Source organism: Microtus ochrogaster, linkage group LG4 (assembly GCF_000317375.1).
Source record: "Microtus ochrogaster isolate Prairie Vole_2 linkage group LG4, MicOch1.0, whole genome shotgun sequence".
Taxonomy (NCBI): Eukaryota; Metazoa; Chordata; class Mammalia; order Rodentia; family Cricetidae; genus Microtus; species Microtus ochrogaster.
In genome coordinates, this window is record NC_022030.1 from 19870616 (window position 1) to 19880772 (window position 10157).

The window sequence follows — 10157 nt, forward strand, 5'->3', positions numbered from 1 at the left end:
GACCAACCAGGCCAAACAAACAAACCCACGACATGAGACCCTGTCTTAAGTACAAAAGGCCCGTGAGAGAGTAGATGTTAATTAACATATTCCCAAACCCCTTTGTTTACTAAGGAAATTAAAAGTATTTAGAAGTGAACAATAACACCCATGGTGCATATCACTTACACACAGGAACACACATAAAATCTGCGAGAAACTAAATATGGGCACCAATGTCAGCTTCATGTTACATACCAGGGTGGCGTAAGCATATAATCCCAAAGCTTGTAAGGGGAAGGACTGCAGGACCAGAAGTTCCAGATCACCTTGAACTAAATAAGTTCAAGGCTAGCCTAGCGTACATGAAACCCTGTGTCAACATCAAACAACAAAACTACATAAAACACATAAACCATTCAAAGCAAACTGGCGCAAGAAAATTATGTAATACTTCAAGCCAACAAGACTAAGGATCTTCTCACCAGCAAGAAAAAAGAGAGCAAGCCAAGGCTAAGCCTGTGAAGAAACTATCCTCGTAAGAGTAAAGGCACAAAGGCCAGCAGGCATTGGAGGAGATGCTCAAATCTAGCTGCAACCTGAGAAATGCAATCAACTTGCAAAATGTATTCTCGAGCCGGGCGATGGTGGTGCACGCCTTTAATCCCAGCACTCGGGAGGCAGAGGCAGGCGGATCTCTGTGAGTTCGAGATCAGCCTGGTCTACAGAGCTAGTTCCAGGACAGGCTCCAAAGTCACAGAGAAACCCTGTCTCGAAAAAAAAAAAAAAAAAAAAAAAAAAAAAAATGTATTCTCATGACACACCCAGCAGGCTGCCTGCATCAACAGGCCAGTGGTGATAAGGACACTTCCCTGCTTGGCTGTTTATGCAGTGATTGAGGGAAAAAGAGGAAAGTGGGAATTAGCATCAGTGTCTGGAGCCTCCTGCAGGGAGAAGTCTAACAGTCAGATTAGGTATATGAACACCCACTTCTGGTATATCCTAGCTAAATATAATGAAAATCTCCACCCTCCAGTAAATAAGGAGGATTCATTTTTTGTGATGATGGCTTTGGGAAAAGGAGCATCCCTCCTGAAACTAAGGGAGTGCACAACCTGCAGGGAGGCACACCAAGGAATATCACACAGTTAGAAGAATGATTGGATGCACTCAGTGCAGCCGGGTAGTGGTGACGTGCACACCTTTAATCTCAGCACTCGGGAGGCAGAGGAAGGGGAATCTCAGTGAGTTCAAGGCCAGCCTGGTCTGCAGAGTCAGTTCTGAGACCCTGTCCAAAAAAAAAAAAAAAATTAAAAACCTGAGCTGGACACATGGCTCAGCAGTTAAGAACACTGGCTGCTCCTCCAGAGGACCCAAGTTCAATTCCCAGCACCTATGTGACAGCTCACAACTGTCTGTAACTCCAGTTCCAAAGGATCTGACATCCTCACACATACATACATGCCCGCAAAACACCAATGCATGTGAAATCTAAAAAATAAATAAAAACATTTCCGGATGTACACGTGCACAGGGATTGGTCCTAAAAGCACAGTGATATATATATACACATATATACATATGTATGATATATATACATATAATAAGATATTACCACACCCTCAAAATACACGTGTATACAAAACAGTACACATCTCCAGATCTCCAGGGATCACACACAAGATCAGAAAAGCACTAACCTTAGGACGGCGGCCTATGGGAAGCTTGCGGAATGAAAGTGAAAAGTCGGGGTTCACAGGAATGGGAAATTCTTAAAAACCGTGTGGGAAGGGCTACAAAGTTCCCAGGCTTAGCACTCCAAGCTAACCCAAAGTTGCAGTCTCTCCCAACTCCGCGTAAACTGGGAGATCTTGTGCGCGATGTCGTAACTCTGCCTGATTCTTCATTCACAAAGAAGTAGGGATTATCCCTCCCCTAGGGTAGTTAAGATGGATACGGGGTCACTGTGGATAGTAATAAGATGGATACGGGGGTAGTAATAAGATAGATAATAAGACAGGCTCGAAGGCCAACCGCTTATGTGTTTGTTCCTTTTCGACTCCCCCCTCCCGATTCAAAGCTTGGCTTCTCTGACGAGCCGTTCAGGCGATGCCAGCCCCCCTCCCCCAGGCTGGGCACAAAGCACCTACCTTTCCCACTTCAGTACCCATCCTCCGCATAGCAGTCCCGCTGGCAGTCACTTCTGCCTCCTTCTTTAGCCTGGAATGCCACAGACACACGGCGCTGTAACGCAGAGGTGTGTGGCACAAGGCAGGCTAGAGATGGCATTAAACACCAGATATGGAAGGGAAAACCCAAGCGACCAAGGGCCAGGCCCAGTGGGTGACGGTGCGCACGCTCAGTGCCTGTGAGTCAACGCCTCCCGCCCTTGTTGCCCCTGCGGTGGGGGGAGGGGCAGGACCAGCCTCGCTCTGGTTGAGGTTATTCGACGCCCCATTGGCTACCTGCCTCCAGAGTGAAGAACAGTCTGGCAAGGGAAGAAGAGAGGCAATGTGTGTGCGACTCAACTCGACGCTCTATTGGCTGGTGGGACTGTTACCACGGAGAAGCAGACAGGAAGGGAAGGGGCGGGCCCTCGGTGGAGGATCTCGAACCCTATTGGTTGCGCAGCACAGCCTTGGGCGCTGTCCTCGAAGCTTATTGGTCCTTGCGGGAAGGAGCGGGAAAAGCAGCGCGAGCTGGCCGTTCCTCTTCGCCACTTTGTCGCCCTTTTCCCTGGGCCTTCTCCTGACTGAGTGTGATTCGGCTCGAGGCTGTGGTAACCACCGACTGGAGGCATGACAATGATCCCAACCCCCTCTCCTGAGCTGGGTCCCCACCATGGACTCCCTTTGCTGCTCCCTCGTGCTGCTCAGCACTTCTCCCATCCACCCATCCCACCCCATCTCCCTACCCCCACCCTGGCTTCGGAGCACGGTCCTCGTGCCCAGCCCCCTTCCTGGGACCCTGGAGCGGGAAGGGCGCCACCGGTCCAGCATTTGGGGGTGATGGATGGCCGCCGGAACGGGGGCACCCATGGAATGGTTGCCTGGGAAGGGACAGTGCATGCCATTGACTGTTGTTGGGTGGGGTTCAGGGATAAAAGTGCTGCGTGCAGCAGTGGTTATGTGGATTTTCAAGAAACCCTTAGGTTCAAGGGAGAAAGTGGTGTCCTGAGGAAAACACCTTTGGCCTACATCAGGTCGTCATCGCAAATGGCAGGGACTCAATAACCATTTTGGAAGAGGTTGATTTTGTTTTGTTTTGTTTTGTTTTGTTTTGTTTTGTTTTTAAGAAAGCCCAGGGCAGTCTTCAACTCCTAGCAGCGATGGCCTTGAACTCCGACCCTCCTGCCTCTACTCCTGCCACCCAAGACTGGTATTACAGGCACATGTTACCACACCCAGTCAGTTTTGGGTTTTTTAAGACAGTCACCAGTTGCCCCGACTGGCCTGGAACCCACAGCAATCCTGCTGTCTTAGACGCCTAACTGTTTGGATTACAGAAATGAGTCCGCAGGCATGGTTCAGTAAATGTTTATTAAACTAATGGAGTCCAAGAAAAATACCTAATAAGCGGGTAATACAGACCAGGAAGGATAGCAAATTCAAGGCTAGCCCTTACTATTTATCAAGACCTTGTCTCAAAAAAGGGGGGGTTATGGGGGAGAACATTTGGTTAGCATGTGTTTATAAGGTCCTAGGTTGAATGCCTTTTTGTTTGTTTGTTTGTTTGTTTGTTTGTGGTTTTGTTTTTCTAGACAGGATTTCTCTAAGTCCCCCTGGCTGTCCTGGAACTCCCTCAATAGACCAGGTTGGCCGCCTCTGCCTCCCAAATGCTGGGACTAAAGGCATGTGTCCCCACCGCCCAACCCAATAACCATTTTCTAAAAGCAGATCCCCTCTACTGGAAATGGGATAGGAAATCCCTTGAGAATAATATTGTGACTGAGGAGTACAGAAACAAAGCTGGCCTTGGTAACAGGCACCTTTAACCCCTACACTCTGGAAGCAGGAGCAGATGGGTCTCTATGAGTTTGAGTCCAACCTGGTCTACACTGTGTTCCAGTCCAGCCAGGAATACACACATAGTGAGGGCTTGTCTCAAAAATAATTAATTAACTAATTGATTTTTTTTTTTAAATCGGGGCTGAGGAGAAGGCTCAGTCAATAGTGCCTTGGGCACATGCCCGAGTACCTGAGTTCAGGTCCCCCCATTAAAAGCTGGGTGAAATGACCTGCCTGTAACCCTACCACTAGGGATGGGAGCTGCAACAGGTGGATCTCTAAAGCTCATTGGCCAGCCAGTCTAGCTAAAGCTGTGAGCTTCAGATTCAGTAAGATGGCCCTGCCTGGGGAAAAAAAAAAATCAAAGTGGAGCACAATGGACGAAAGCTATCTAACAATGTCGACCTCTGGGCTCCACACATAGGTGCATGAATCCACGCACACACTCCTAAAACCCACGCCCAATCATAGTGATGGCATACAAAGAGCAGATAGACATGACTAGCACAGGTGGGGCTTAGGACTGAGCGGCCACGTAAGAATGTTTTTAAGGACCGGATAAATGCAAAGAGGTACGATGGCGGGTGTTGAAGAGGATGTCCGGAAACCCTGTTTGGGAGGATAAGCATCCTTGAGAGCTCTGGGAGGGCAAAGGTATCTATGCCTGAAGCCGGCATTCAGCACAACAAAAGAGGAGGATGTTTGTGTTGAGCAAATACTTGAGAAAGAAGAGAGTAGTTTCTGGGAAAGGATGGTCTATGAGAAAGGTTATGGGCTGAAGAGAGGAGAAGCAGGGAGAAAGCTGGGTCCTGAGAGGGACAAGATGAATGAGCACAGATGTGGCTTCCCAAAAGCAGAAGGGCTGGTTAGGACAGAGCCCATGTGACTGTCCTGAGCCACCACTCCTGCTCTAGATCCATGGACCCCAATGAAGCACCTGCTCTCCACCACTGCTCTGCTGACTCTTCCCCAGGGAGTGAGGACAGAGTCCCCCAGAGCACAGAACTCATTCCCAGGAGACCTGTCAGTCGCTCTCCAACCTGTGCCCGCTGTCGTAACCATGGTGTCACAGCCCATCTCAAGGGCCACAAGCGCCTCTGCCTCTTTCAGGCTTGCGAGTGTCACAAGTGTGTCCTTATCCTGTGAGTATAAGATTTGGGCGGGGGAAGGGGAATGGTTCTCCTCCAGAAGGCTGACTTCTGACTCTTAGGGAACGTCGGAGAGTCATGGCTGCCCAAGTGGCCTTGCGTAGGCAGCAGGAGGCTCAGCTAAAGAGGCACCTGGCTCAGGGCCTGATGAAAGGGACAACCCCCCTGAAAGCTCCCCTCCGTGTCAAGAAGGGAGCCATTCGACCAGGGGTCCCTTGTGAGTGTCTCTGGCTGGGGATGGGACAGGGATTTGGGTATAGTAAGAGTAAGGACTTGCATCCCTGGCCTTAAACTCAGTCAGCATGTGGCCTTGGGCAAGGTGTTTCCTCTCTCTGGGCCTCAACCTGTCCAACTGTCTGTCAACTGTACTGAAGGGCCTGGGAATGTGAGGCAGCAGTCAAGAGCGCCAGAGCGGGCCGCTGGCTCTCCAGGCAGCTCACCACATCTGTAGAGTGGCTCCAGAACCTATCACCTTTTGCCTCAGCAGATACCATGCACAGATGGGGCACAGACATACATGTAGGCAAAACACTCATAGGAATATAAATAAAATTTTATTTTAAAATGTGGGCAAGGGTGTAGTGACAACTGAAGATAGAAAATAGGGGATGGGAACAGTGGGGTGGGTCAGGGTAAAGGTACTTGCTGAACAAACCTGGTGACCTGAGCTCGATCCTCAGAGCCTACATAAAGGTCAAAGGAGAGAACTGACTCCCCAGAATTGTCCTGTGGCCTACACACACACACACACACACACACACACACACACACACACACCATGTCACACAAACAAGAAGTTAAAAAGAGAGCCGAGGAGTGGGGCATGGTGAGCATGTCTGTAACTCCAGCCCTGGAGAAAGAAGAGGAGAGTAAGTTGGAAGCCAACCTGAGCTACCAAACTAGATGCTGTCTTGAGGAGAAGGTGGAAGGGCTGGGAAAGAGAAGCAAAGCCACAGAACAGACCGGGGCATGAGAGCATATGGAGGAAGGAGGATCAGGGATTCAAAGTCAGCCTGAGCTACATGGGAAAAAAAAAAGAATAAAGAAATCAGAGAGAGAGAGACAAGAACTTAGCTGAAGTTGGGATAGGATAGGGGTCAGAAAAGGGGTGAATCTCTCCCTGGTTCCTCACAGCTGGAAAGGAGAACATAGCACCCCAGCCTCAGAGTCCCCATGGAGCAGTCCCACTGGTGCTGACACCCCCTGGGAAGGTAAGGAGACGGGGTCCTAAGGGATGGCTCCTCGCCTGCCTCCTGCCCGGACTGTCCCTTCTGTGCTCTCTGCACTGGCTTCCAGCCCACCCCTGACTTGTCGTTGCTCTTCAGTGACTCACCTGGGACCTGTGGGATAAAAAAGATGGGACTTTAAGAGCTGCCCATAGCTTTGGGTCCTGTCCTCATCCTGGAGCATGCTTGTTTCTGCAGGCTCATGCCCCTGCCCTGGGCCCTCTCCCCTTACAGGAGAACTATGGGCCTCTGCTGCTCAGCCGCCCCCAGGAAGCCTTGCCTTTGCCCTGGACTCCAGTGCCTCCTGGGCCTTGGGGCCCTGGACACTGGCTGCCACCAGGCCTCTCAATGCCACCTCCAGTAGTGTGCCGCTTGCTGTGCCAGGAGCCTGCTGTCCCTCTGCATCCCTTCCCTGGTAAGACATCCTCCTGTTACTCGACAGATATCTGAATGCTAGGTTGCCGCCACAGCAGAAAAGGGAGAGGAAACGGACACGTGGGAAGAGGAAGGACATCCATGGTCTCTGCGCCCATCCTTTCTGCTTCTCTTGCCCTCCGTAGGCTTTGACCCTGGCACGTCTCTCCGGCTGCCCACTCATGGAACCCTCCCAACCTGCCCAGGATCTCGCTCAGTGCTGGCAGCTCCACTTTCTGGAGAGCCCCAAGGACCCCCTAACCTGCCTCACACGTAAGTAGGAACACAACAGAAGAAAATTCCTAGCCAAGTGTGATGGCGCACAGCTGTAATCCCAGCACTGGGAGGTTGAGCCAGAAATGGCAGGGTTCCAGGGTAATTTTCAGCTACACTACACAAAGTCAGCCTGGGCTACATAAAATTCTTAACTTAAAAAAAGAGGGGGGGCCGGGCGATGGTGGCGCACGCCTTTAATCCCAGCATTCGGGAGGCAGAGGCAGGCGGATCTCTGTGAGTTCGAGACCAGCCTGGTCTACAGAGCTAGTTCCAGGATAGGCTCCAAAGCCACAGAGAAACCCTGTCTCGAAAAACCTAAATAAATAAATAAATATTAAAAAAAGAGGGGGGGCTGGAGAGATGGCTCAGTGGTTAAGGGCATTGCCTGCTCTTCCAATGGTCCTGAATTCAATTCCCAGCAACCACATGGTGGCTCACAACCATCTGTAATGAGGGCTGGTGCCCTCTTTTGGCCTGCAAGCATACACGCAGAAAGAATATTGTATACATAATAAATAAAATATTTTTTAAAAAAAGGAAAAGGGTCTCAGACTAACTCAAGCTAACAGGCAGGCAGATCTCAACTGTTCAACTGTTTCCTGAGAGGCACTGACAATATTCGCACCTCTCAGAGCCTGTTTTAATATCAGTAATTTCTAGTAATCTCTCGTCTGGGGTTGTCATAATAATAACACCTAGTACGTGCCCTGACCTTGAACAATATGGCTAAAAGCTGGACTGGAGAAAGCAGGCTAGTGGAGCAGACAAGAATCCCAGTCCCCCTGGGTGTTTTATCTGCTTTTGGAAAGCTGAGACCTTTGGTTCCCTATGATCTTCACAGTAGTGTGGGAGGAGAAACCTGGGCGAGACTCTCATTTTATAGAAAGCAAAGCCCACGGAGTCGAGTGGCCAGCCTGGAACTTTGTCCCCAGGTCAGAATGCCCCACCCACTTCCCATGTGTCTCTTCTTTTTCCAGATGTTCAACTCTGATACTCCAGTCCTGCGGAGCCCCAGACTCTCTCCTGCTACAGCCACAGGTCTTGGCAAAGAAATGGTCTCCATGGGCCTGGGGGGAGGCTGGACCTGCAGAAGGGGAAAGCAGGGGGCTGAAGGAAGCACTTGCAGGGTGTGTGGAAGTGAGGGTTCCCAGTCTGCTACTCCCCGCTCCTTCGCAGGCCCCTGGAACCTCTTGCCTGGCCTGGACATCTGGCCCCTCAGAGCGGCAGTTACAGCGAGAGGCAGCTGAGGCCCTTGTAGGTCTGAAAGATTCATCCCAGGCTCCCCGCCTGACCCCATCTGTCCCCCCAAACCCTGCCTGGATCTCTCTGCTCCACCCCTGTGGCCCACCAGGTAACTTCCTGAGAAGAGAGAATGAAATAAGATTGGTTGGTAAATGGAAGCTATTAGAATAAGCAGAGGCTAACCAAGATGGCCCAGACATGAGCTGAATGTCCTCAGGTTCAGGTCCCTAAGTTCTCAGCCTGGCCTCTGAGACTGTGGTTGACATCACTTTTTACCAGTTTTGTTCTAACTGACAAATGTCCAGTGTCTTGCTATCAAGGAAAACCAGGCTCTTGGTGTAGACTTTCCAGGCTGGCATTTAGAAAGACACTGCAGAGCCTGGTCTCCAGACCCTAGCTTCCTGCTCAAGCCTGGGAAGGGAGAGCAGTAACCAGGGTCTTGACTAGAAAGGCTGATAAACTGCCTCCCAAGAGCTTCCATTCTGCTGGGGAACCTAGAGACCCTCACAAGCTTCAGTGGCAAGACTAGGAGAAATGTGAAGAAGGAGAAAGTTCCAGGGAACAAGCGGTGAAGGCTGAGAATGCCCCTGTCCAATGCAGTGTTGTCTAGAGGGTCTGCTGGAAACGGGAGGGATGAGGCTGGGGTCTTCTGAGTATAGAGATGTGGCTTTTGAGTCTGGACCAGCAGCTGTACAAAGGGGACCAGGGCAATGTCCAGAGCCAGACGAAGCATGATAGCTTTGGTGTGAGCTGGAGAGGTGGGCATAGACCACGGAAGGAGTGAGGGGCAGTGGGTTGGATTTGAACCGAGCCTGCCAGTTCCTTTCTGCCCACAGCTCCTCCTGGGGGAAGAGGATTCCAGCCTGTTGGCCCACCTCTCAGGCCCAGTCCAGCTTCCTCTGTCTCTCTGCACATTGGGCGTCTGGGATCCATCTCCCTCCTCAGCTAGAAACCAAGATGGAGGCTGCCTCACTAGAACAAAGAGACGACAAACTGCAGGCACTGCATATTTGGTATTTTATTTATGCATTTTGCATAGGATTTAACGTAATGCAAGCTTCAGCCTTTTTTTTTTAAAGCTTTCCAGTTCCTTTTGTAGTGTGGGTATTTCCTTGACTGGAGGTGGATGTTCTCATAGCCCTTTTTAAGTCCCTCAATGGAGGCAGCTGGGCAGTTGGAGGACCCATATCTAAATACATTTTTGCATGAGTTTATGTTCTGTATATGCCCATGTGCTCACGTCTGTCTCTGCATGTAAAAATACAAGAATATGTTCACATTGTATGTAGGTTTCTGTAAGAAATAAACCTTTGCTGTTTAAGCCATCAAAATACAGAGTTTACCCTGATTGACAGGACTATTTGACTCCCATCTCAAAATAGAAGTCATCTACTTAATAACTACCACAGACCTAGGCATGGTGGCTCACACCTGTAATCCCAGCACTCACTGGCCTAGGTAGGATGGCTTATGACATATCTATAAACAACAACAAAGTAAAAAAACATAAACTTGGACTTCTAGTTATGCCCTCATAAGAATAACAGAGAGGGGATAGAGAGGTGGCTCAGTGGTTAAGAGCACGGGCTGCTCTTCCAGAGTATCCAGGTCCAATTCCCAGCACCTACATGGCAGCTCACAGCTGTCTGTAACTCCTGTTCCAGAGGATCCCACACCTCACCTAGACATGCATGTGGAAGAGTAGCAGAGGAAGGTGCTGGGGAATCACTAATGCGGTGATTAATCCACTGCTCTGTACCAAGTATACCCTGTTTCCTGCTAGCCAGAGAGCCACAGATTAAGGTGACACCTAACTGGGGCAGGGAGAGCAAATAAAGGAGTGCAGACAGCCCAGTGGAGACTGG

The 10157-nt window shown here is 50.2% G+C and overlaps 2 protein-coding genes across 3 annotated transcripts in view; one reads left to right on the forward strand and one right to left on the reverse strand.

Moving 5' to 3' along the window:
- Positions 1-2367, reverse strand: part of Lypd4 (LY6/PLAUR domain containing 4) — a 6732-nt gene extending 4365 nt beyond the window's left edge. Inside the window, exon 1 of one of the 2 annotated variants that reach the window (XM_005361119.2) lies at positions 2130-2367. The gene's annotated coding sequence lies outside the window, so the exon portion shown is untranslated. Of the gene's footprint in view, positions 1-1679; positions 1846-2129 lie in introns of those variants that run through there. The other variant, XM_013351498.1, reaches the window with a different exon arrangement.
- Positions 2368-4904: 2537 nt separating this feature from the next.
- Dmrtc2 (DMRT like family C2) lies at positions 4905-9241 on the forward strand. Its single transcript, XM_026786088.1, has 8 exons — positions 4905-5128; positions 5197-5351; positions 6269-6345; positions 6595-6775; positions 6921-7047; positions 8028-8088; positions 8227-8401; positions 9129-9241. The coding sequence occupies exons 1-8, from the start codon at positions 4905-4907 to the stop codon at positions 9239-9241; spliced, it is 1113 nt and encodes a 370-aa protein (XP_026641889.1).
- The last annotated feature ends 916 nt before the right edge of the window (positions 9242-10157 follow it).